Genomic DNA, 27,166 nt, shown 5'->3' with positions numbered 1-27,166 from the left:
GTTTTTCTACTCACTGACGTGGTCAATCTATGTGAAACTGCACATAGGCACTGAGGATTGGCATAGGTAGAAGGTGACAAAGCTACCAATGGGTATGGACTAGTCTTTTATAGTTGATGTGAAATGTCAGTTTACTTACAGCTGGAAGAGTCCTTCTCCTTGCTGGGACTGTCTGTGCTACTGCCAGCTGCAGGAGGTGAAGCACTGCTGTTTGTCCCACTGGCTTCTCCAGTGCTGCCCTCAGCCCGAGGAGGACTGTGGAGAACACAGCAGCAGAAGGACAATGAGGCATTCAACTGAAAATTACATTTTAGGTCAATTCTAAGCTCTTCTGTTTCAGTCTTTTTAAACTGGTAAATTTTGACTGTATTACTCACATTAAAGTAAACTCAGTCAATTATCTTATTAATCAGGAAACAGCAACAGACTAGGCTCGCTGCATTTATACCAATTCACTCTTAATTTGTCTAAATTTGGGAACATGCAACTTCAACTAAAGAAGGCTCAATTACGTGAGTGTGGCGACCGTGCTGAGGTAGTGGTGGATGTTGAGCATGGCGGCGTCCAGCAGAGTGTGAATGTTCTGGAGACACTGGAGCCTGGCCTCCAGGCCCCGCCGACCCTCCGCCTCCAACTCCCTCAGCTCCTCCTCTGACAGCCGGGACAGAGACGGAGGAGGAGGAGGCATTGACGACACTGGATAAGAGGAGAGGAATTAAGACAGACCGGTCCAGGTGCAACAAACTTCAACATAGCTACAACAGCTTAGATGTGGGCACTAAGTAAGCTCTCAAAGAACGGAGAATATATGTATGAGAAACATATGTGTAACACTTTGGCAAAATTTTATTTCAATTGTTTTATTCACGATTGTTCGTACAATCTTGTTCTTGACAACTTTGAACAGATGTGATGCATTTTGACACTAAAAAAAGTGTTGTACATGTGGGGAATGCCAGGAACTTTCACATAGTGTGTCTGGACAGTATGTTGCTATGGAAATGCTCAACACTTCCTTAAACAAGAGGCTCAAAAGAGAAGTAAGACAATATGATCATCCACATGACTCACCCAAATGCATCTAATTACACATCTTATTATTTCTATTCTCATAGAGAAGCAACATGACCGCCATCTTAGTATATAGAGTGTGTGTGCTTACCAAAGGGAGGAGGTGGTGGCATGGGCAGCCACGGTGCAGTGGGGAAGGGCGGAGGGGGGAAGGAGAAGGGGAAGCCTGGGATTGCTGATCCTGGAGCAGCAGTGCCTGCAGCTGCCTCTGCGGTCGATGAGGTGGGCTGGCTGGTACCTGATGAAACAAACACAACATGTTGGGTAAATGTAAAGCTATCCCAGGGTATAAGGTAAAGTAAAACAATAACACAAGACATGAAGTTAGCAATCTGTTTTAGATACTCTGGGTTTGATTATCTTTTTTCTGTTTTGTGGTGTGGTAAATTGGAGTTGATAATGCGTTGCATGAGAGCAGGAGTTATCCTTACCAGCTGCCTGTGTGGCCTCTGTGCTGCCCTGTGGAGCTTCAGTGGGACCAGGAGCTGCAGCTGCTGCAGCAGGGGGAGGCACTGCAGGGAAGGGACCCCAGAAGGGGAAGACGCCAGGAGGAAAGCCAGGTAACATGCCTGGAGCCACTGGAGAGGGAAACAGAACAAATGAGATACTAATGCTGGGAAAGGGTCCAAATATGTATTTACCAGAGGATGATTATCAACATAATTAATGTTCTCTGTGAAGGGGTAAACATGACAGACAAGACTACTTGTTGATTACACAAGGAAAGTTGGACTGAAAAACATACTGAACCAAGATTTCTGGGATAGTTTCTCAAAAGTTAAAGGGAGTGATTTAAAAAAGGTGAGACTTTCTAGGGACTGTTCACCCCCCAATTAAACTAGAATTACCACCCCGCGGTTGTATGCCTCTGCACACCAGTCAAGTTTCTCTTAAAGTTTACATCCATGTCTGTGAAAACATGGATGCTTCACACACATCTTCCGCCGACAACACAGATCTGTACAATCAGCACAGCTTCAAGGTGGACACCCACGATGAGTGTGAGCATTTCAGTATCTGACCAAATGTCTCCCCGTCTGTTCCTGAGATATGACGTTGAATAGTGAAGCTGACCTTTAACCAAAAGGTCAAAGGTCAGCTTCACTGTACATCACAATGTTCTGCACAAAACATTATGCAATGTCTCAAGAGCAATGTCTCGTTCCAGAAATCATGACCTGGTTACTCAAGATGATCCACAGACCTTGTTGTGATCAGTGTCATGTAGGAGAGTGTGGCATGTAAACATGACTGTAATGATGGCTATCTTAGTGGTGCTGGCAGTATTGAGTAGATGCATGTATCTTTGTGCAAGGTGATACAGTTGGCGAGTATAGTTCCTGTAATAGTTTTGTAAATGTATTTTTCAAGCTTTTTATGCACCACAAGCCGAGTGCCATCTAGTTCCATTATACTGGAGAGAAGGCAGACATCTCTATGGTTGATATCTCCAACACTCAGGAGATAGGTGAACCTTATTTTTAATACTGTATTAATTTTTTACACGGTATGTCTAATTTTTCTACACACTTATCTTATGGTCACCAAAAACTCTGCTCATGAATGCAAACATTCATATAAAAGGTACTGCGGAACAGGTAAATGTACTCTCAGGTATTGGAATGTTCAGTGTTGCACAAAGCATTTCTCTGCTCTAGTTTCCTCTTGTACAGCGGCTGTTTCACAGCTGAGGTCACCCACTTGACATGCGTTCTGCCCTGCCAAAAATTTAGGTGTAGCTGGGGGTCATGTGGTGCTGCTACAAACAGGAAGGCAGGGGTTTTGTGTTCCTGTGTACTGGTTTTAACTCTCACCATTGGCGGGTGGGGCTGCGGGGGCGTTAGCAGGGGCCGCAGGAGCAGGGGGCGGGGCCTGGGCAGGGGCTGGAGTCTGATTGTTATTGGATGCACGGAGGACGTCCATGCGACAGGTTGGGCAGGTCTGCTGCCTCTGAAACCAGGAGCGCAGGCAGCTGTGGGGAGAAATGTAGGATGACAGTATTTGAAGTACTCTGTAAACAAACACATAGCAACATTTAAACACAACAACAAAACCAAAAGTTATTGTTCTAAGTCATGTTTAAGTTGCCAGACTGTTTAAATACAGGAACTGTGTGTGTAATCAGCTCCTGTAGATGCTGACTGATTCCGACATCTATGCTGTTTTGTTTGTTTGCAGTCTATAATCTTTCCTGCTGAGTCAGGCCGTTGACCACAGGACTTACCTGGAATGGAAAATGTGATTACAAGGTAGTTTCTTGGCTCCAGTGACCATTTCCTCTCGACAGATGATACAGACGTTGTCAGAGGCCTGCAGATCTTCAGGAGTAGCATCAGGGTATCTGAACACAGGCAAACAATAGAAGAGAAATTAATTTTAAAAAATGAAGTTTGTGGCCAGATACCTTGTTTGCAAAAGTTTTATTCAGGCCTGCACAACATGTCTAGATGTATCGTCCAGTTGTAGATACCCCCGACTAAAGAATACCAGCATCACTGAATACTGTCCTGACAGAGGAGGTTACAAAATGTGCACATACACAACACCTAGAATATACTGATGTATATGATACCACTTGACCATGTTTTGTCTTTTTAATATATAAAATCAATAAGGGAGATGCACTGGGAAATGATGATTTTCACACATACAACACAGGGCAATCAGGAAAGGCTAAAGATAACTCACAGTGTGTTCATGTTGCGAATGGCTCTCCGAGACATTATAGCATCTGTAACAGCTTTCTTGAACTGCCTGAGAAAAAAACAAAACAATATTTAACTCAAAACATGCCTCAAATATTAATCAAATAATATCCAGTAACTCAAAATTATATTTGTTTGTGTAAAAGGTATCATGTATGTGTCACTTCAAGTATGAAATGTCATCAAAACTCTTATTCCTTACATTTTCAGAATATTTAGACCTATGTGAGAAGTCAAAACATAATAAACCTTCTGACCACCACACAACTGCTCACCTCATAGCCAGATACATGGGCCGAATGGCAAACAGGGGGAAGGTGTGGACCTTTATCATGATGGTCATGAAGGCAATGTACAGGAGCACTTTGATGAAACCTGGAATAAAAACATCAGCGAATATTTGAGTATGGCTGCCACTGTTTTGTCTTGAACTGCACTCACACAAGCCCTTTTCACACTACACTTAGACTTGGGCTAAGGGAGCCATTAGTCTGGTGCTAAGAAAGTATTCACACTGGCATAATCCTGACACATTCAAAGTGGGCTAACCCACTAGCCCAGGGCTTCCTGGCCCTGCTCCAGGGTAGGGTTAGCACCTGAAAATGGACTTTACCTGGGGTTCAAAGTTGCCAGTGTTAAATGTAAGTAAGTTAACAACAGAATTTAAGAATGTTAACATGAGTAAGGTGTTCAGACTGACATTTAATCCAGGGCTAGTAGAAGTGCAGTGTGAGTCATATAGTCCCAGGCTTAGGTTTACCCTCGGTTAACAGGGTATTGTGTGTGAAAAGGGGCCAGGTTAGCCCAGGGTCAACTCTCAGCAAATATGCATGTTAGCCCTGGGCTAAGAGAATGCAGCGTGGAAAGCCAGACTGACTAGCAGAGAAAAATAATAGCCCAGCATCATATTTTGAACTACGGCTAAACACAGTACCTGTGAAGAGCTCTGTGTAGAGCATATAGACGGCCTTGTTGTCCCAGGGATTCTCACTCTGCAGGTCAATAGTGTGCAGAAGGTACTTAATGAAGGTTGTCAGCACCATGGTCAGCAGGATGGCATACTGAGGGGCATACAGAGAGGACATATCCTATTGAGAACATCTGTGTCCTTTACTGTGTGTGTATATTAGCAAATGCTATCTGTTGCAACTGTGTGGTGACACGAGAACAAGGTATGAAAAGGACTAAAATAAGAGCAAATAGTGAAGCAATGAGAGGTTTCATTTCCAACATGTTTCTTTTTAAATCTTATATTATTGTTGCATATTTTATGCCATTTCCTTTTTGATTTTAAATAACCAAGGGTGCGTTAAATAAGCCTTTTTACAGGTAAAAACACAGAGCTAAACCTCAGCTTCAACTTAAGTATTACAAACCTCAAATCCAAAAACAAGCTGGACTGAGGCTCCTCGGGTAATGATGCTGTGACAGGCATGGTTGACAAACAGGAAGTCCAGGACAGCCAGCAGTCCCATGAGAGCTGCAGGAAATAAAGAATACTGAATAACACATCTGTGAGGAGGCTGCAGCATCTACAAGCAGGAGAAAACAATACCTTTGTTTCTGCCCAAAATAAACAAGTACATTGTAATATCTATACTGAACTTCTTAAATCTATCCCCAGATAAATAGACTCCATGTAGGGTTGTAGCGGTATACTCGTTTCAAGGTATACTGTGGTATGAAAATTGATGAGTTATCTTACTGTGTGCGTGTGCTTAACCACGATGTTGACACTTAACTTTAATGCTTTTTAAGACCTTTTCAAAATAATTTCTAAACAATTTTTAAACAGATTCTATGAGGTAAGTTAAGGTAAGTATTATTATGTGGTCCCGTGCAGAGGTGGGTCTTATATAGGATTTTCCCAACAGGTAGGTGCAAGTATAAAATAAAAACACAGTGTAAGGTTCAGGGGTAAATTTATAGATTTGTCACATCAGATATGTGGACTTTTACGTGGAGCTTTGTGGAGCTGCACCTGGCCTTGTGTGCCAATAGCAATGATTTGCATACAGTTTCATTTAGCCTCAAGACTTGTTTCATAAGCAGAGTCAATACAGCAGAAAGAGATAGAGACAGAAGTCAAAGATAAAAAAAAGCCAACACAGAAGGGTGGAAGAACGATTTCTGATGGGCTGATAACGTGTACTTACATAACACTCTGAAGTGAAAAATCCAGGATATGTTTGGACTACGTTCCATCTGAAAGAAAACACAAAAATAAACATTATATAGACGTTACTTAAAACATGTGCAGTCACTTGTGTCTATCTTATCACTGAATAATCAACTATGATCCTGTATCACCTTGGTATATGTGATTGCCAACATCATTACAGGAGTACAGAAACCTGTCACATATTACAGTTTGTTTGATATTCAGCTGAGTGCTATCTAGTAATAGCAGTTTGATAAAGCCTCTCACACTAAAATCCTCTCCACCAACCTGGAAATGAGTTAGCATTTTCGCACTTCCGGTTGCCTCATCTTGAAGTCAATGGGTTTTTTGAATGGGTTTTTGGTTAGATGCCTAAATGAAGGTCTGTGGTTCACACAAGCTGTAGAGACATTCATGTTTTGTTCTAAAATACGTCAGTAAACACCCCACTGTTGAATTCTAAAGTCTGTCTTAAAAGGGCAGCTGCTAAAAAGTGGCTATCACCCCTTGCAGCACTTATCAGCTCACAGTGTGTCACAGTAAGGGCCCATTTATACTAAATTTGTAACTGAATTATAAGTCGCACAATATCAGATAACATTGTTTGTGCAACTCTGGTATGCCACACACCATCTGTCCCATGCTTCCTTTCTACCTTTAACAATGTACTGCATACGGACACAGTGGATTAAGTACACTGTGTACTATGCAGGATCAGGAAGTTGTTTCTCTCTCATCACTCACAAAGTCCACCCGGTCTTCAGCCAGCCAGTGGAAGCACTTGAGGAAGAGCAGGAGTGTGAAGAGGGCGACGAAGCGAGGGGAGAAGTCGTCCCTGAACACAGTGAATGCCAGGCACGTCTCGGTCACAGCGTACCAGGAGCGCTCAATCAGATGCTAAATGTATATAAACAAAGACGCCTGTTAAATACACTGCTGTCATTTACAACTGAGACCATTACATATGAAAGTAAATGTTGGTCACAATGAGTCAAGCGAGTCATGGATATAAAAAAAAGGACTCTACCTCCATCTCTGCAGCCCTTAGCTGTCCAAAGAAGACCTTCCTCATGAACTTTCCCAGCAGAAACACCAACACAAAGGCCTGAATGTACAACACCTGATACCAGAAACCAAAAGCGGATTAGTCACAATGTTGCCGACATGGCCTTTGAGGACATATTATCACTCTTAAAGATATTACTACGGGTACAATATCTAAATAACTAAAACCAAACTTCACTTTAGCTTTGCTCTTACCGCCATGCTGGGACTGCTCTTGGTGAGGTAGACCACAGTTGGGTAGAATTGGTGTTTGAGGAGGTAAGCGTGCACCACCACAGCCCCAGTCAGCGCCAGACTGGTGGCAGTCACCAAGGCTGCTCGCACCATTTTGGACTCAGCTACAGATACTATGGTGAGGAAACAGATGAAGGGACAAAAGAAGAAGGTTGTTGAAAGTGAAAGCTGACTAATGGAGCAGAGTGGCATGTAAATAAAGGGGGTAGCACTTTGCTGGATCATTTTGGTCAGACATCTCTCTGCTGTGTTCATTTTACTCAGACAGATTGCTTTACAAATTATCTGCAAATATAAAACATGTGGTCACAAAGCCTTGACAACCTGGAAATCTGCTTTGCAAACTATGTGGTCATTAGAGCTGCCTGCAACTAATGATTATTGTAATTGATTCATCTGATGATTATTTTGACAATTAACTGATTGTTAAGTCTATAAAATGTCATAAAGTTGTGAATAAATTCTCACAAATGCTCATAAATAAATGCACATCCCAAAGTGACATCTTGAAATTGCATCATTTGTCCAACCAACAGTCCAAAACCCAAAGGCTCTTCATTAACTATCATACATGGCTAACAAAGGCAGCAAATTGTCACAATCAAGAAGCCTGAACCACCAAATGTTTGACGCTTTTGCTTGAAAAATGAAATAGTTGGAGATTAATTGACTAATAGATTATTCGACTAAACATTGCAGCTCTGGTGGTCATCGATCAATAGAGATAGCTTTTGAAAAATCATCTCATCCCATCATGTGCTCCCTCTCGCTCAGTTTATGAATGGTGCCTCTCATCCAAGCAAGCCCAACCTTTCAGGATGTTTAAACACAGTAATCAAAAGATATACTGTAAATTTTGATATTTAAGGGTTTATGGGATATTTGGATGAAGCTGCATTGAAGAGTGTAGGTTTGCTGTAATGGAATTGACAATGACCTCGTCTTGCTCAAGTTTGCGTCACAAATCACAGAGAGCTGACACTTTAACTGAAAAACACATTTCATGGTTATCAACATTTGGAGTGCATCCACAGCTTAAAAGATAAAGTAACTCAGGTTTACATTTATTAAGGCTTAAAGTTATGCAGAACTGAGGGCGGGCCACTTTGAGTGACAGGCTGTCTGCCAATAGTGTCCTCGGCTTCTCAGTCAGAACCCTCACTCCTCCACAGCACCAGCCTCTCGCCCACATATGGTAACTTCTGGCTCCAAAAACAACAACATGGCGATGGCCATAATGCCAAATTTAAGGCTTCAAAACAAACCAAACTACAGAAAATAAAATGGAGCTACAGCCATTATTTCTACAATCTATGTGAACAGCACACTATACTAGTGCTGGGCAAGATACCGATAATACATCGATATCATGATATGAGACTAGATAGACTTTGGATGTTGTAATGTCTTAAGTGTTGTCTCTTCTGTTTATAAAGGTTGCATTACAGTAAAGTGTTGTAATTTTCTAAACTAACTGACTTTATATTATTTGTCTTTACCAACTTTTTTTTTTTAAATGAAAAATCTCATTGCGTAAATATTTTGTGAAAGCAGCAATGGTTAACAACGTTGCAGCAATATCATTATCAATTTGGGCAAGCCCTACAATGCAGTCTTATAAACTAAAACAGCCCAGTACTCTGATAATGAAATCTAGGTGAGGGCAGTGGATTGGCAGAGAGGAAGATTTCTTGGACCGATGGCTGAATTTTGAGAAAACCTGAAGAAATAAAGTATCTCACCAACCTATGTGGATTTTTCTAAAATGAAACTGTTGGGCCAACACCTACATTACTCTGGCCATGTATGAATCATGTCCATATCTCAGACGACACTGATGTAATTTTGACAGCACATGTGAAAATCTCAAGAATGGAAAGTAGCATTTTCAAAACTTAGATGATTGGCTCCACTAGACACATTACAGTTCAGAAGAAAGCAATAAATTTGTTACTGACTGGGATAGTACATTTGCAGGAGTCAACATGGTTACTGTTGCCCTTTGGTTCAAAGAAACTGTAGAGATTTCCTCCAGGGTTTTATATTAGCCACACTTGTTGTCAAGTGTGAACTACACATGGGTAACTAAAAGAAGGCCTTAAAGGTTGTTTGAATAAGATCTGGGTAAAACAAAGAGCTGTAAACTTGCCAGGTGAGCAAAAGTATTAAGAACCCAAATCTCAATCCTATCACCCTTTAAAATTAGCAATCCGAATAGTACATTTTAATGAGCTTTACTTACTAGGACGTCAAGGGAAAATATCTCTTTGTAGAATATTATGTTCCCACTTTTTTTGACCTGATATATGAACTCATACAGCATTACATTATAATATATCTCCAAGTCACAGCTGAAGTATTAAGTAAATGTGATTACTGATCTTTTATTAGGCCAGACAACACAACACTGCATCATACATTTACATTTTTAAATAGGTAAAATGTTCCAAATTAAACTATTGCTTGCTTTATTTCATATCCACCTGCACAGATGCTGAGGTACACTCCCACTATTGCATCGATTGAATCACTCCCTCCTGTGCTACAGTTGTCACACTGAATGCAACATAATAAACTAGCTTATCCCTTATTTCCACTTAAAATTATATAGCTAAACACCAACATATGCTTCCCATGAGAGGAAGCAGCTCTTTTAGCTCGCTAACATCAATGCTAACAAGGTAAAATGAAGTCTCAAAAATCCGACCAACCCTGTGAGACCTTTCAAAGATAAAGAGAAACTTACCACAGCTAGTAAGCTAGCTACATACTACTAAGAAAGCTGAATACATACATTTTTGTACAAGTAGCGTTACTTCATTCCAGAGACCACCTAGTCAACTGTCAAAGACAGGTAATTAGGTTAGTTAGCTAGTGTTAGCTAACGTTAGCTAGCTAGCAGGTAACGTTACAGCTGTCAGTACTCTGCGGGACTCACCAACTCGACGTGTGCGGAAGACTTGCTCCTTGGTTAATTTGACGGACGTCTCCTTGCCTGGTAAAATCCCTATAACCTTAGCAACTACTCCATTTCAATCGTTTCACGGTAGCCTCTCTATAATATTTATAATGCTCGCCCCTATTCGTCTGGCTACGTGTTTATCTTTGGCTTGCTCCTTGGGAGCCACCTCACTTCCGGCTGTAAGGCAATTTGACGCAAGAGGAATTTCAAGCATCACTGACACATTGTCTGTTTTCTCTCATGTGCTTGGTGTAAAAGCAGTTAGAAAGAGACTTTGCCTTACATACTTAATTAATTGATGTTTGCATTTAATCGCACGTTTTATACAATGTGTCGTATTGTATTTGTAAATATTAGGTGACCCACCTTTTAGGAGAGTTACGGTAATACCAACGTGGACCAATAGGAAGTTGTCAGGCTGGTTAGTGAGGGAATACTGCACAGGCAGAAAATAACTGGCAGAAATATTAGGATATTGTGAACTACGCAAGAGGCTAAATGAAATATGTCTAAAATATGTTAAAAGTATGTTTAAAGTAGGAATTATCCCGCTGTGATTTCAAAGCACTTGCTAGTGATGAGTTTCAGACTAAGAAATTAAAGTTTGTGTCACTGATAATGCTAGCTACTAGAGGTTGTAATTCAATATCTGATGGGTTATGGTTTGGTCTTTCCACCAGAAACTGTTTTTCATCAACAATGTAAATGAAGAGAGAGTTTCCAAAGGCTGGGGTATTCATTAAAATAACAATAGGTCTTAATTTAGCAGATCCAGGAGTGTTAAATCAAGGGCAACTGGATTTGTTTCAGTCTTGAAGACACTTTGCATTTCATCCAAAGGCTTCTTCAGTTAATAATAACTTCATTTAATAATAACTTTATTTATAGAGCTATCCCAGAGCTTTGTGGCCCTGACAGCAAAAGCACAGCTCTTTAGTTGTAACTCTAGATTGAGGGACTGTTAGATTTTTTTTTTTTTCCGGATGATCTTAGATTACGTGCACTTAGATGAAGCCATAACAGTTCACAGATGTATGCTGGTCTTAGGTCATGTAGTGCCTTAAAAGTAATGAGTAAAACCTTAAAATAAATCCTGAAGTTAACAGGAAGCCAGTGCAGGATGCTAAAATGGGGGCTTTGTGATCTTTTTTGAACCCACTTATCAGTCTTGCTGCAGCAATTTGTACAATCTGAGGGCATGAGCATGCTGTATTGGTTAGGCAGGTAAAGAGTGAAATACAGCGGTCAATTTTAGGGAAAATAAAGGCATGATTAAATTTCTCAAATTTAGAGAATAATAGAGATCATGATTGTTCAAACTGGAATCAAAGATAACTCTTTGAGGGGCGACGGTGGCTTAGTGGGTAGAGCAGGCGCCCCATGTACAAGGCTGTTGCCGCAGCGGCCCAGGTTCAAGTCCAGTCTGTGGCCCTTTGCTGCATGTCATCCCCCTTCTCTCTCCCCCCTTCACACTTGGCTTTCCTTTCCATTAAAGGCAAAATGCCCAAAAAAAATCTAAAAAAAAAAAAAAAAAAAAAAAGATAACTCTTTGATATCTAGCACTGGACTTAAATTAGGAAATGTGTCATTGAAGACTGAAATGTTTAGTGGCCCAAATAATATTATTCCTGATTTTTCTTCATTGAGTTAAAGGAAGTTATTAGACATCCAACACTTGATATCACTTAGATATCTTTTAAAGAGGTCTGTCTGTTGGGGATTCTGGTTTTATAGACACATAAGAGTTGAGTGTCATCAGCATGACAATGGAAAGAGATTTTATGATTGAATATTTCTCTGCCCAGAGGAAGCATGTTATTATAGAATAGAAGAGGACCTAGGACAGAGCCTTGAGGTACTCCGTAGTGCATAATGGCAAACTGTCTGTTTGAGAGATAGGAGACGAACTATTTGAGAGTAGTGTCTATCACCCCTACAAGCTACAGACTGCAGCAAATCATTTGCTAATCCAGCAAAGCTAACCCTAGCTCCAAATGTGGCTGTCTGAAATGCACGTTTTATATTTAGATTAGGATCACTTCTCAGCTAAAAAGAAGTTTAAAAAGAAAACATTCAATGTTAATGGCCTTAACATATTATTAGGAGAAAAAAACCCCATTAAAACGATATGCAACCAATGTCAAAAAAAAAAAAAAAGCACATTAATGGCTGCACCTCCAGTCACTAGTCTGTAAATATCCTGCGGACGACACCACCCTCATTGGATTCATCTCCAGCGGGGATGAATCTGCCCAGTGCCAGACTGACCAACTGGTGAAGTGGTGCAGCCAAAACAGTGTGGAGCTCACTGCTCTGAAGACAGTGGAGATGGAAGAATGCAGTCCCACCTGCCACCATCACCCTCAGTCAACAATTTGGAGTCCTTCTGCTTCCTGGGCTCCTTCAGCTCCCTCATCATAAAGCACACAAGATTATGCATGTCCTGCAGCAGCTGAAGAAATTCAACCTGCAAAAGTCGGTGATGGTGCACTTCTACACTGGCATCATCAAGTCCATCCTTAACTCCTCCATCACCGGACCAAAGGTAGACTGCAGCATATCATTCGTTCTGCTGAGAGGGTTACTGGCTGCAGTCTGCCGTCCCTCCATGACTTGTACGATTCCCGGACCCAGAGGTGAGCAGGAAAGATTGTGAATGACCCATCCCACCCCAGACACAAGCTCCATGAAACACTCCCCTCTGGCAGGAGGCTGTGGTCCATGAGGACCAAAACCTCACGTCCCAAAAATAGTTTCTTTTCAACTGCAGCCTGCCTCATCAACAAGTCCTGCGACCTTTCAACTGCAGCCTGCCTCATCAACAAGTCCTGCGACCTCTGACTCAGACTCCTACCCTGACACACTCCTAACATTACATTAAAGGGGAACACCATCACAAATTGACATCACAAAAGTGAGTTTTGGCACTCTTTGTTCATGTTTACTATACTACTACTATATATATACTACTATATTTTTGGACTGTCTTAGACCATAGAAATAATGTGAATTTTGAAAAGGGGCATAGTTTCTCTTAAATGCACACCCTACTGTCATTACTATCACCCCTGTTGCACATATCCTTATACCAATATTACACTGTGAACTTTCACATTATTACATCGTGCATGTTTCACATTTAACTGTACATTTTCTTAATTCTATTTTATAGTTGTTTTTTGCAGTTTAAATGTTAAGCACTACATCATAACCAAGTCACATTCCTTGTGAGTGCAAAGGTTAAAGTTCAAAGGATAAAATCACAATTACAGTATTGGTTAGCTCTATTATAGTTCAAATCTCACCCCAGAGCACACACACCATTATGGCATCTTGCAGTTAGGCTGTTTTGTACGTGTATGATTTTAAAAAATAGTTCAAAGAATACAACTGATCACTTGGTCTATCATTAATTAAAGACAAGTGACAATTTATAATCCACACACAGCAGGATCATTTAATTTAAATATGAACTTTTACTCAGTCCTGACAAGCAGAGATGTCTGTTTTGCCTTTCTTGATTGAGTTTTCCATTGCAACCAGTAAATTGGTTTTCATTTAAATATTTATTTTAACATCATAAAGTACAATATTATTTGTGTGCCACAGTAGATTTAGATACTCAGACAGCTTTACAGCAAACAAATAAGCTGACAGCTTAATTTATTTCAGTCATTGAAATTCCCTATTGCTGTCCGTGTTTGCTGTGCTGCTTTTGTAGGTTTGCCATAGCAATGATAAGACATTTTAAAACTGATGAATGTTTTGATTGTATTAACATCTGCACATAATACCAGCTATTCAAACAAGTATAATCATAGCTGGACCAATATCCAATGGAGAAAACTAGGCAGTCAAGTGTTGAAAATCTACTATTAGTCTTTCATTAACAGAACAAATTATTATGTACGTATTCCTGGTATGATTATTTTTACTGTTGATAATGATTCAACACATTGCCACACTCTCCGTGTACAGTAAGATGTAGTTTCCATTTGCACCTTGTCAGGTATTTATAAAATGTAAAAAAGAAACAGACAAAATAATCAAACAATCACTGTTACCAAATAACCTGTTTATTTCATTGAGCTAATGAAGTCAATTATCTAACAACATAATGCCTTGGTACCCACGCCAAAATTTAATATGCCTCCACAAAATCCATGAGTGCACAATATTGTTAATACGGTGAGTATGGAAAATACAGTCACTCTTACTTGAACTCGCGAGTACAAACAAGAATCAATAATGATGATGTCCATTGTCTGATTATATCATAAATGACTACTTCTATTGCAATAGATGTAACATTCACAATGTTGTTAGCTTATGGCATGTTATACTTTTTCAGTGATTGATCTCCCATATCAAAAACTATCAGGTTGGCATACATGACCTTCTTATAAGGCAGTAGCTCAGTGTTCATTTCTAGCAGTAGAGACTATAAAAAGAAAGCATTTGTTATATCTGAGCCTAATGGTAAACATAGTTGTGTCTATATCTTAATTGTAAATATCTGACGTTGAGACAACAATGTAAGAAAAGTGTTCGGTAAAATTCCAATTTTGTCTGTCGGACATAAGGCAGAGTAGTGAAACAGTTCTGCTACATTAAAAACTACACATACAGAGAAATAAAAACATTTGAGAAAAACAATAAAAACTTGATGCAAAAATTAACATTTGACAGATTCAAGCTTGACAATGGAGCCCTCAATTCTTGCAGGTGTTGTAGCATTGTCAAACAGTAGTGTGTCCATGTTGTTACTGCTCCTTGGGCATTCCTTATTCCTCTCTTTCTCCAGGTATCTGCTTGTAACGTTACTCTGTTTCAACAACTCATTCCGGCTGTAGCTGTTGTTGAATTTCCAGCCAGAGTTTAATATCCCTTCCCAAAGTTAAGTGTAAACAGTTCAGCCATTAAGACCACCTTAAATTATAAATCACTGAGGGGGGAGAACAGGAAAGTAAAACCAAAAAAAAAAAAAAAAAGTAGAAAGGCTCCCCCAAGCTCCCATAAGTCCATCATTAGGACACAGAGGAGATTGGGTTGAGAGGCGAACCCATTTGTGTTAGCACCTTGTCCAGCCACTGGAGCGGCCCATGCAGGTGCACCTCGATCCAGCAGGGGGTGCTGGTGACGTCCTGTCGGTGATATTCAGCTCCCCAGCCCTGTGAGGAGGAAGGACAAAGTTAACAATGACACTGATTAGGGTGATGTCTGCCTCTGGTTAAAAGAAAGGGTGAGACATGTATAACTCTATCAGCTTTGTGTCCTCTCCTGTCTTCTACTTAGCTGATGAATGCCTTACCTTGACAAAGCTCATCCTAATGGTACACATCTTGGTAAGCTCATAGACGGCCTCAAAGCCGTGGTTGACCGACTGGGCCAGAAGCTGAGCAAACTCCTGGTTGTTGAAAATCTTGAGGCTGCATCCACTGGGGATCTTGCAGACAGTGGTGGGGTGGAAGCCGTGGTGGTAATTACAGTTACGGCTCTGGACAAAAATGCTGGTGTCACTGAGGCACTCTGCGTACACTTCCCCTCCCACGTAGTACAGGTGCACTCCTAGTTGACAGAGACAGATGTTCAGGACATTCAAACCACTCTGCAAGAACACAATAAACACCTCATTGACCTGCCTCCTCTGTTTCGTGTGACTGTTAGACGTACCTTTGCCGATGTGTCTGCGGGTGTTCTCGATGGTCGAGTTGCGGTTGACGTTGGACAGCAATCCGAGGCAGAAGCGGTTCTTGTTGTTTGAAGGGTCGGTGAAGCCGTCCACCAGCACGCTGGTTGACGAGGCGTGGTAAGCTTCACCTACACGATTGTTGAGTTCATAGTAGACAATAGAGCACCAGTGGCTCGGCTCCTCGTACTCCACTGGTTGCACATCTGGGAAATTGCACAACAGATCAGAAAAAAAACAGGTGAGTCATAAATTGGCTGATGACATCATCACACACCCAAATCTTCTGAGGGCATATGACATTGATGAAGATGTATTGCACAAAGCATTAAGTTTATAGTTAGGGGGAATAGATTCAGGCAGTGTGGGTGTGTGAGCTGTCAATATGTGCACACTGTTACTAGTGTGCACACGTCTACCAGCTACCTTAACACATATAAAGCTCTGTGAAGAGTATTGGGACACTAAATCACTCAACTATTTTTTTTCCCTTTAAACTTCTATCCATTTTCTGTATTGCTGTAGTATAGACAAAAAACTAATTATAGAAACCACTTAGGAAAAGAATTATGTAGTCAAACTGTATTTTTTAATGTAGAGGTATAAGTCATCAAAATTGTAATATGGGTAAAAACTAAAATTAAAACAGTATTTGATCAGACAAATATTCAACATTAAAGGCCTCATATCAGGGGCAAAAGTGTGCTGAGGATATTCTCAATCATACAAACTTTCAGACATAAAAATCACCAAATGTTTATCAAGACAACAGCATGTTCATTCCAAATGATGCTCACTAGGGCTGTTGATGGTTCACGTATTAATTTCGAATCGTCACAGTAAGGAAGTCAAGGCAAGGTGCATGCAGCAGCACTCAGAATACACATGGTGTAGATTGATGCACATAATGAGAAACCAAGGTTGTTTTTTTTAAAGATTATTTTTGGGCATCATTGTCTTTTAATTATAAATTGATTAACAGGAAAGATGAGAGAGAGAAGGGCAAAGACATGCAGCAAAGGGCCACAGGTCAGAATCGAGCACGAGCTACTGTAACAACTCAGTTTATATGGGCCGCACACTCTACCAGATAAGCTAGAGGATGCCCCATGAGAAACTCAAGTTAATGAGCACAAGTTCTGCCTGGAACACACCCGAAGCTGTACGCTGTTAGCAACATGTGCTGAAATTAATACAACAAGCTGATTGCTGTGCCAGTCACTCAACTATGGGGAGTGCAAATGAAAGGGTAAGTGCTGAAGTCCTGCATGCAGGTTCCCGGTCAGCTACAACAGTTATAGAGAGAGCTTTGTGCAAGACGAGGATGGTGTGTCGACAATGTGACAGGAAACGCATCAAGCATACTCAGGCACATTCAACAACGTCACCCAGATGTGCTTATCACTGGGATGCTAAATGTTTTGAGTGCTTTGAATATTTAATTAAAGCTAAGGTAGACCAAATGGAAACACTTCTCATGATGCACGTTTCATTTTTTGATACATCTATGCATTTTGATATTTTCAATTTGATATCAGAGAGGATCATTTTCAGTTTTATAACCTGTTGTGACCTGTTGCTTTTTGGCAGTGTTTGTACAGTGTAATACAGAAGTGTTTGTGTGTCCCTATTTTTACGATGGACATAGTTTTCCAAAGTTGTCGGGGTAAAATGTTACTCCAGTCCTCAGCAGGAGGATTTTGTCTGTCTTTGTCACTTGCACTACTGTTGATTCAAAACAAATAAAAAGAAACACATCCTTAAACATTTTTTCCCCCATTATTTTTTCCCCTGAACCGTCACTCTTAAAGTGGAGTATGAACCAAACCGTGACTTTTGTGTACTGTTACACCCCTAATGTTCATTCATTAACTTCAGTGACACTGCAGCAGTGCAGTGTGAATACAGTGGCAGAAGACTGCAGCACAAGAAAAATGAAATAGGGCAGTCCAGTGAAAAGCCACTCCTGGCTTTCATTTTGCAGCTATGCATTGTCATGGGTAGTGCCCACCATTCAGAGACACGTACAAACATGTCGAGACAGAGGGGAAAATTTTGACATCAATTTTCCAGAGTAGTCAGATTGTCCCTCAAGTATTCTGTAATCTGCTGTGCAGCATCTTGGACTTATAAACCATCAAACGGTACTTGGTTTATATTTCATCCTTTCACAGTTGTGTACTCTGTATTTCTATTGATGTAGTGCTATTGTTATTCTAAATGTGTACACTCCTCACCTCCCCTGGCCATGTTCTGTGGCACCAGGCTGCTGCTTGTTTCCATGGACTGGCTCTCCTGGCCCAGCTGCTCGTCAGGGGGCATGTAGGCTGGGGGTGGGGTGTCAGCTGAGACATTAAGAGAGCAGTTAGTGAGGATGAGACCAGTTGTTGCTGCTGGCAAACACACACACACACACACACACCCACACCCACACCCACACCCACACCCACACACACACCTCCCTAGACTCGGACAATCATCACAGGATCTGTACCCCGGAAATGGTGTCAGATTTCACATATCCCTCACTTGCTAAGCCACATGCTAACCCATTCCCGACAGAGATGCAATATGAGCTTTCCCAGCCCATATTGAGACACACAGGAAAAAACAATGCCGTAAACCCCCACTTAGATGACAGTGAGGACATTTCAATGATTATGATGCTTGTGAGTGTACACAATAACCACTGGGGCTTTTCAGCACAAATAAAGCTCAAATCCCAAAATCCTAAATTGCCATTAAAAACTTTTTCTGCCTGACTGCCTGCAGCCACCGGATGTGTCAGCAGATCTGGACTGGACCAGAATACAGCACTGGTCACCAGACACACACACACACACACACACACACACAAGCGGTGGTAACATCCACACACACTGAAACACAAGTACAATCCTAATAGTCAAACAGTATTTCTCCTGCATATCAGGACAATGTACAACAGTACACGACAGCAAGGAATGTGTATATATGTGAATATTTCCTCATGATACATGCATCTGTTCTGTCTCCAGTCTGTAACAATGAGACAGAAAAGCTGCCTAGTCCACTGAGTTAGTGCCTTGACAGCAGCCAGCAGCCCTGGCTCTGGTGGACACTGCTTAGCTGGCATTTCCTTTGTTCTCATTTAGGGGTGTAGCTTGATTTGGATGAATATAATAACTTGACCTGGTTAGAGTACCGTTAAAAGCATTTTTCCATGCAAACAGATGAAGTACATCATGCACCAGTTAAAACTATCAGTGATTAGAAAAATGTAATTCTATTCAACAAGTCGATGTTTTAATGTGCTGAACCCAAAATGTCCCCAGACTGGAAGTTTTATTTTAATGATATACATATTAAAACTGATTTACATGGATCTCTGGTAAAACTCTCATGTCACTCAGTTGTAAACAACCCTATGAAAAGATTTTCTCCTTGCATTACACATCTTAGAAAAAACAAAGATCACCAGAGACTCGTGTTTATTAGCAGTTAGCCTCTTCTTGGCTACTTGACAGCGACAACCAAGAAAAACAATAGTTTGGCATCTTGCCCAGGGTCAGGTACATGAGTATATTTGGCGTACCTGGAAGCTGGAATGGACTGGAAGGCCCCGAGCTGGCAGGAGAGTTTGGATAAGTACCACTGCTGGCTGGAGACGGGGGATACGGAGAGTTGGGAGAGATGGGAAAAGAACCGCCTCCGCCTCCACCTCCTCCTCCGCCGCCACCACCACCCCCGCTGCTGCTACCGCCCCCGCTGTGTGGCTGCTGGAAGGACTCTGGAAAGGTGGCATTCAGGGGCATGTGCGGCTCGTTGTGGGTGAGGTTTCGGAACTGTACCAGCAAGCTGTGCTGGGGGTTGAACTCGCTGTGCCGCGGTACCAGGACAGGAGGGAGCACTGGATGGTGGAACAAAGCATGCAGGGGAGGAAAATTAGTTGGGCATTATAAATGAATGAAGCACACAGACAGAGAGAGAAGGTTACTTTCTTACTGTACAGAGAACTATCTGATCTTTAAATGTAAGGGGCTCATTTCTACCACACACGTCTTTAACCAGAAAACCTATTTGAAGTATGGCTTTTATTGTGCTTAAATGCATCCCTTGTTAATAATGTATCCTTTCCATTACTAACAACGAAATGCAGCCAGTGTTGAAAGAGAAGACCTTGATGGGCATGCTCTTGGAAAAGTAGTTGTGGTGCACCCTGATGTGTAACACTAGGGCGGCAACTATTATAATCATTTATTTTATTTACCTTATGACTCAGAAAATGTCAAAAAAATGTTGAAAAGGGCTCCTCACAATTTTCTTATCATATTACTTTCATCAAATTTTGTATAAGTTTTGTACACATCCACTATCAGCAGCAGCTCTTTGTTTTGTGAAACAAAAAAATACACGTGTTAAAACAGTCTAACATAAAACACAGAACACTGCCAAACAACAAGCATTCTCCCTTCCTCACAAGCCACTTAAGACCTTGGTAAAGATATAACCTCAGAAGTCGTCCACATTTATTTTCATTTCCAACTTTGTCAAGAGGATAGAGTGCATTTCCCCTTGCCTTGATTATCATCTTCGTAGTGACTTAAAGCGTCATGGCTCCAAGGCTGTCCCTTCAAACTACACAGTGCGTTTTGCTTTAAATGATATGATGTGCAGTCCCTGATGACCGACACGTGATCCATATCCTTGAATTGGTAAATAGTGAGCTGGCAATCCCAAACCAACCTAATGTCAGAAAGACTGTCCTCTCAGGGTCATCCATGAGTGTATGTGACATGGTATGTCAATGACAGACAGAAAGAGAGAGAGAGATAGAGAGAAAGAAGGGGAGAGAAGCAGTGGTGATGAGAAAGTGCTGGGAGTTTAGTCTGAGTGGTTTATGCATTTAGTAAGCCACTCTCTGATGCCACACCCATCTGGAGTGCCTGAGGCATATAATCTAATAAGACTCCAAAAGAGCTAGTGATATTGATTTTCTGTGAAATGGAGGGGGCGGGTGGAACAGGCCCGTGTCATGACAGCCTCCTGACCTCTGTGGATTTGTTTACCAGCTCTACAGTTTACTCAGAGCTCTAGCTAAGGGATGTGCACAGCTCCACACTGGGCTAATCTTGTATTTTACATTACAAATAAACAGATTTGGAAATGACTGTGCTTTATTGAATACCTTTTTTCCAAATTTGGAATGGTAATGTGAACTGAAACACTTGTGCCATTTTAATTACATATCTAGAGAGGATCAATTAAATATTTTTAGGAGAAATAAAAAAGGTAGGAGTATATGTTTAACATCAACATTCCAGTATTAAAAAAACAACCTGAAGCCAATCCTTATTCTTCAACTACCCTATTCAGAGAAAGCGTGAGTACTTACCAGGACTCTCCACTCGCTTGTAGTGATATGGGTTGATGCAGACCTCCTTCTGTTTGGAGCCAAACGGGTACTCGCACACCTCCAGGGGCTTGAGCTCGTGGTGGGACTGGAGGTCTGGCCAGCGCCACACTCTGCAGTAGATTACGTGAGGCAGACCTTTCCTGTGGGAAACCTGTAGCCGGCCGTCCAGTGATCTTGGAATGGTAACACACTTGCTGGGCTGCCCGGGGCAGCTTAGCGCTTTCTCCAGGTCCTCCATGGCACCTTTCTTCTTCTTGAGCTTTTTCACAAGGGCATCCACTGCCTTTTCTGCCCATTTCTCCTCCTCATCTCCCTGCTTCCAGCCGAGCAGGCGTTTGACTGCTGGGCTTGTGAAGGAGAAAAGACTGGACATTGAGGTCATGCTGGATGCTGCAGAGTAGGTAAAAGGGAGGATTTCTGTGATGGCTCCTCACTCCAGGGAGACCAAGGGGGTCTAAAAGCCCTCTGCTGATCTCCAGCTAGTGTTAGTAGCCTAAAACAGTGTTGGGCTGTGTGGTCAACAAGAGAAACCACTTAAGTGTGTGTGAATGTGACTGTGTGTCTATGAAAGTATGAGAGGCCAACAGAGATGAGGGGTGGGGTAGGGGAGAGGAGGCTTTCGCCTTGTCTGACCAAGGACAGGAAGCAGGGGAGGGAGGGGAGTCAGCAAGCAGGACGCAGCTGCTGCTGCTCAGGAAGGGCCCTGCAGCAAGCTGTCCGGAGTTGGGTCACCACCACTGATGGAGGGAGGGGATGCAGGCTGCAGGAGCTGAGATCAGGACTTCTGTAGAACTGACACGCTGCAGCAGGTCTTACTGGAGGAAGACGACAGGCTAAGAAATGAGGAAGACACACTCCTTACAAGAAATCCCAGCTCCTCTGTGGACTGACTTCTCCAACCAGTGCAAAGTTAGTGTTCTACTCCACCGGCCTTCTGCAAAACAGAAAAGAGAGCAAACGCATGTAAAGCTCAGGAACACATTCATTTACATAGAAAGACAAGCAAATATTCCTCACATTTGGAAATAATATCACAATTAAACTCTCTCTCTCTCTATCTCTCTCTCTCTTTATATATATATATATATATATATATATATATATATATATATATATATACCTCAGCAGGGCATGTGACAAACAGGATGATCAAAAAAACCCTTTGTCCCCTTTTTGATCTGACACATCATTTCCATAAAGTGACTCAGTCTTGCTGAAACTTGGATGATGCAATTATCTGATAGGTGTTTCATGTAGAACTTACAATCATACATATGAAAAGACAAACATGGGAAGAAACACTCTTACAGCCAAACAAATTGCCACAACCATGATGTAAAGTTAGCAAGATGGTCTACCAGACAACATCTAAAACAATAAAATAAAATTAAAAATTACTATATTTACATTGTGTGTGTTTGTTTTATTGTTATGAAAAGGCTAATTAAATGAATAAAAAGAAGATAACTATATCTATTCAGCAATGTATAATGCTGCAGTGTCAAATTGTGGAATGGATACTTCCAAACATAAAGTTAGTTAAACTGCAATTAATCAGTGAATTAAAGAGAAACAGTTCAGGTGCGTGGGATGATCAGGGTAAAAGACGTTTATCCCGTCATAAAATTGACATAAAGACTAGAATACATATTTTTGCCCAGCATCACATGAGGACTGAAGCAACATTTTTACTTGTGTAGTTTCTTTCATTTTCACTGAGAAGACTGAATCTGCCCACAGATGTGCGAGCAGTACATTTAAAAAAAAAAAAATCAAGGTATAGTCCTATTAATTAATAGGTACAGTTGTGGAAATGCTTATTTGTAAAGAGACAACGTATTGCTGGGTTTGTTTGCCAACAGACAGGAAAATAAAATTATCAATCTTTAAATAAAATTAAACTCTGAGAAATAAATAAATGAATATATCTCCTTTCATTTATTATACTTTACCATTACTGACGTAATATGAATCATGATTAAAAGTATCTTTCAGCAATCTCCGCATTCCACAATTGTGAGTCACAAAAAATGAATAATGAATCACCACCTTAAAAAAATATTATACTGCTTCAGGATGTCTCCAATCATCACCCAACAAACTACTGTTTCCACCTTCTAATGCAAAGATACTGAGTGTTTCAAACCATCTTCCTGACACACCACTACACTAATAAAATGCTGTGATGTCTGACACTTCTGCTCATATCATGCAGCCCCAGCAAACAGACAGTCAAACACATGTAGCCTGCAGCAGCAGCAGCTGTTTGGGAGCTTGTGAAACTGGCCTTAGTCAAAAAGGATGTGACCACAAAGAGCTGCTTCCTCCCTCATCCCATCTCTGCCCCGATCCCTCCCTTCCAGCACACAGCTGTCCAACAGCACTGCACCCACTTCCACTACTCATTGTTCTCCATGCACATGAAAGCGGAGGGAAACCTCCTAAAGTAGATCATGTAGGCAGTTTTTCTGACATTCACCAGACTGAGTCCCAGCAGCTGTTTCCACACAGCCTGTTCAGTCAGAAATTTTGATGCAGCTAGGCTTCTTTTGGATCAGCAGTGATTTATCAGTTCATGTCAAAGGTGAGCAATGCAAAATAACAGATTTCAACATGAGGACATGCCCAATCTTCCTGCCACGAGCAGAAGCTATTGTTTGAGGAACATGTCGTAGATATAACCTGCCTGAAAGGACAACTGTAAAAGGTGATTTGCACCTGAATGGCTAACCCTTCAGATAAAGCTGATCATCTCTACAAAGCTGATAACATTTCACACTGATAGCTCTTTGTGTTTTCACCATCAAAGACATCAAAAGGCTAACAATCAAATCACTGCTGACCGAACATACTTTCACAAGGCCACATATCCCTGATTTACTGATCATTGCCTAAATTAACTGCGACCATGATTAAACAGGGTCTTACAAAAATGATCAGTAGTTCCTCTAAAGAATTCCTGAGCATATGGGTGATATAAATATACAACAAAGAGTATGACCATCATATTTTGTGTGACATAAAATGCTGTTTCTAGAATTCTCAAAAATGGTATATTGTTCAATCACAGCTTTGGTCAATTGAGAGATAATACATTTTTTATTTTCCATGTACAAAGCTTATGTATTTTACCAGCTCAAGCTACAGGATACATTCAACTTAAGATAATGTCATACCAGGAGTCTGTTTTTGTAAACCATGGGATATAATTCATACTGAGAATCAATACTTATCTAAAGCTTTTTCTAAAACTCAAAACAGCTCCATGCAAACTGGAAAACAAGCAAACTGGAAGTGGTATGGGACTGTTTTTTATTTATTAGAGAAGGGTGGCTGGCATTTAACTTTATTTTTCCCCCTTAACCCTCCCCAATGCTACAAATATTTTTCTTGAGCTTCCCTGAGTGATGGGAGAAAAATGCATGACCCTCCCTCCACCAGGAATTAATTATTAGATTTTTATAACTTACCCATACAGATGTTTTAAGTCTAGTTGAAGACAGAATCCTGGGGTTAAAAAAACCTATTTTCCCACATGTCATGCATATAGAGACATAGAATTGAGTGATTTTAATGAATCTATCTTATGCTCAGACTTAGTTATGTTTTTCTCTGACAGAAGCATTTGTCACACTTGATGTGTCCAAGGATCTCAGGGAAATTGAAAATCTCCAATAAATTTTGTTTTTACAGTTTCTGGCTATGATATTTTCACAGGAAAAACGTGCAGCTTGTTTTCTTTTTTTTTTTTAAAAATGCAGTTAAAATTAATACAATGTCAATATCAATATTTGTACGCCCCTCCTCTACACCAAGTCCATCTCCCCATAAATAAATAAATAAATGACGAACAGTCCCTACACGACAAAAATCACAAGCTTGCATAAGCAGTTGTTAATCACAGCCTGGTCTCTTCTGAGTTCAACTAATAAGTTAGGCCGTGGCGTGTTAACAAAGTCTACAGAACATGTAACACTAAAAAAAAGGAAACAATACTTTGCTTTACTGTGTGAGTCTGCCTGAAATGCTTGACAAGTGTGAAGTACAGGGAACAGACAATATGGAAGAACGATTCGGTGAGTAGTAAGCACCCCCCACCCAGAGAAACAGAGAAAAGAGACTCAAAGATCTAGCGTTACACAAATCCCCAAACAGTAGTAAAAATAGCTTTTAGTGCTGCTCTTATTTAACTGTACCACGAAAATACGCACAGTCATATGATAATCCATTATTTCAGTGGCATTAGCTAACCCTGGTATGTAGCAAGCTAATGTAAGTAATCTCGAGAATTTGCTAACTAGCTTAGCTAACGTTTACAGAACACAACTTGTTTAGCATAAAACTTATAGTCAGACACCTCACAGCGACTATCACTATGCAGTCAGAGTCTAGCGTTTCAGGACATTGTTTCATCCTTAAAATGGGACTTAATGAGCTATAGTTTGTGCCTCTTAGCGGTTAGCCGAAGTTACTTCACCCTTCCTCCTCTTCCTCCATTCCAGAAACTTTTTGAACTTCTCACAACTGGGGCTATGCTATGCTATGCTAGCTGTTAGCCCAGCCCTCCGAGGGAAAGTGGCGAGCCTCTGCCCAGCGTACCCTGCTGATGTAGCTCACTGGAGTTCACTTCTAGTCTTTAAATTAAACAACTAAATAGTCGCTTAGTCACATACCTGTTAACAATGCACACAAGCCATCACAGTATGTTTTCTTGGTACGTTTAGGTTGCAGTTCCTACTCTCTTAAAGATTTTCTCTCGTTTTCCACGGGTTCTTCCCTCCGTCTCCCCGTGCCATGTCCTCCAGATCCTGGACACAAGTAGACTGTAGAGGCGGAGTGCATATCACTCCGCTTACTGACAAACTAGGGCTCGCTTTGGCGTTACGGCTGAGGAGAATGCAGTCACTCTTTCCCTTCAACATACGACCATAACATAAGCTATAACAACTCTTTTATATTTCTTTCTCTAAAAGCAGCGTATTCTACGGCTAACCTTTCGAAACATTAATTCGCTGTTCTTGCGCAGAGATAGGGAATGTTCCGAGTGAACAACTTTTGGCCACCTTTGACAATTATAGCTGAATTATTATGATCATAAACGTCAAGCGTAACAACAGCAGCTGAACCTAATAACAAAACAAACACCAATACTTGGGTTTTTAAATACGTTTAAGATGTTTCGGTGTATGAAGTTGGGATTCTTACGGTGGTCGTGCTGCGGCTCTGGAACGTCTCACAAGTTGCTGGCTCCACTCAGTCTGGAGCACTGCGGGTCGTTGTGTATTGTTGTCCTTTGTAGTGAGTTGTTCCGAGCTTCAACTGTCCTCGTGTTATTAGTTCATTTAATTGTAACTACACAAACTAATAATCACTATTCCACATCCATTTCCGGAGACGAACCGCTACTCTCTGGCAGGATAGTGTTGGGAGTGCGGATTCTTCATTCAGTCTCCAGATTCCAAATGAAATGCGCTGTCAATATTCAACCACTAGTGGGCGACCTACACCCAGTTTGGGGCCGCTCAAGGCATATTTACAACATCCCAATTTACTGTTAATAAAACTTTATTCTCTTGATTCCATCCCATGCAGGAAGATATGTAATGTAAGTGGAAAAGTGCCAAACCCAGACCTCCATTCAGTGGTCTCCATTTCTTGCTCAGCAATATGTTTCCTGCCTTGACACCCTCAGTTGACAGTGAAAATGCAAACATTTTGGTTCATTTTAAAGGTAATTTACTCTCACAAGTGATCTCTCTGTAGATCAAAATTATTATTCACAAGCAATATTATTTTTGAGATGTAAAGTGCCCACAAAATCCAGTTTACTGCAACACTCAACACTTTCTACTTGCCTCTTTGTGCAATTAACAAACGTTTCAAG

At 41.0% G+C, this 27,166-nt stretch overlaps 2 protein-coding genes across 3 annotated transcripts in view; both read right to left on the bottom strand.

The window, feature by feature from the left end:
* syvn1 (synovial apoptosis inhibitor 1, synoviolin) overlaps positions 1-10,367 on the bottom strand; it is an 11,714-nt gene extending 1,347 nt beyond the window's left edge. Inside the window, exons 1-15 of the mRNA XM_050041620.1 lie at positions 10,175-10,367; positions 7,198-7,349; positions 6,965-7,057; positions 6,682-6,834; positions 5,933-5,981; positions 5,153-5,256; positions 4,711-4,837; positions 4,052-4,151; positions 3,760-3,825; positions 3,296-3,412; positions 2,886-3,043; positions 1,503-1,649; positions 1,163-1,309; positions 513-696; positions 140-255 (exon numbers count right to left, since the gene is read on the bottom strand). Of these exons, the coding sequence (XP_049897577.1) occupies positions 140-255; positions 513-696; positions 1,163-1,309; positions 1,503-1,649; positions 2,886-3,043; positions 3,296-3,412; positions 3,760-3,825; positions 4,052-4,151; positions 4,711-4,837; positions 5,153-5,256; positions 5,933-5,981; positions 6,682-6,834; positions 6,965-7,057; positions 7,198-7,329 (1,693 nt within the window). The 5' untranslated portion in view covers positions 7,330-7,349; positions 10,175-10,367. The remainder of the gene's footprint in view (positions 1-139; positions 256-512; positions 697-1,162; positions 1,310-1,502; positions 1,650-2,885; positions 3,044-3,295; positions 3,413-3,759; positions 3,826-4,051; positions 4,152-4,710; positions 4,838-5,152; positions 5,257-5,932; positions 5,982-6,681; positions 6,835-6,964; positions 7,058-7,197; positions 7,350-10,174) is intronic.
* A 3,885-nt stretch (positions 10,368-14,252) lies between these two features.
* smad5 (SMAD family member 5) lies at positions 14,253-26,729 on the bottom strand. Of its 2 annotated transcripts, none has more exons than XM_050042210.1 (7): positions 26,488-26,729; positions 21,262-22,216; positions 19,462-19,776; positions 18,125-18,232; positions 15,872-16,093; positions 15,510-15,766; positions 14,253-15,369 (listed from the first exon to the last, which is right to left on the bottom strand). In XM_050042210.1, the coding sequence occupies exons 2-7, from the start codon at positions 21,662-21,664 to the stop codon at positions 15,226-15,228; spliced, it is 1,449 nt and encodes a 482-aa protein (XP_049898167.1). In that variant the 5' UTR covers positions 21,665-22,216; positions 26,488-26,729; the 3' UTR covers positions 14,253-15,225. The 2 variants fall into 2 exon arrangements, with proteins under 2 accessions (XP_049898167.1, XP_049898165.1); XM_050042208.1 differs by lacking the exon at positions 26,488-26,729 and adding an exon at positions 25,956-26,115.
* Positions 26,730-27,166: the final 437 nt, after the last annotated feature.

The sequence above is a fragment of the Epinephelus moara genome, chromosome 4, assembly GCF_006386435.1.
Source record: "Epinephelus moara isolate mb chromosome 4, YSFRI_EMoa_1.0, whole genome shotgun sequence".
Lineage (NCBI taxonomy): Eukaryota > Metazoa > Chordata > Actinopteri > Perciformes > Serranidae > Epinephelus > Epinephelus moara.
The sequence above is the reverse complement of the archived record's forward strand: the minus strand, read 5'-3'. Positions and strand labels throughout refer to the sequence as shown.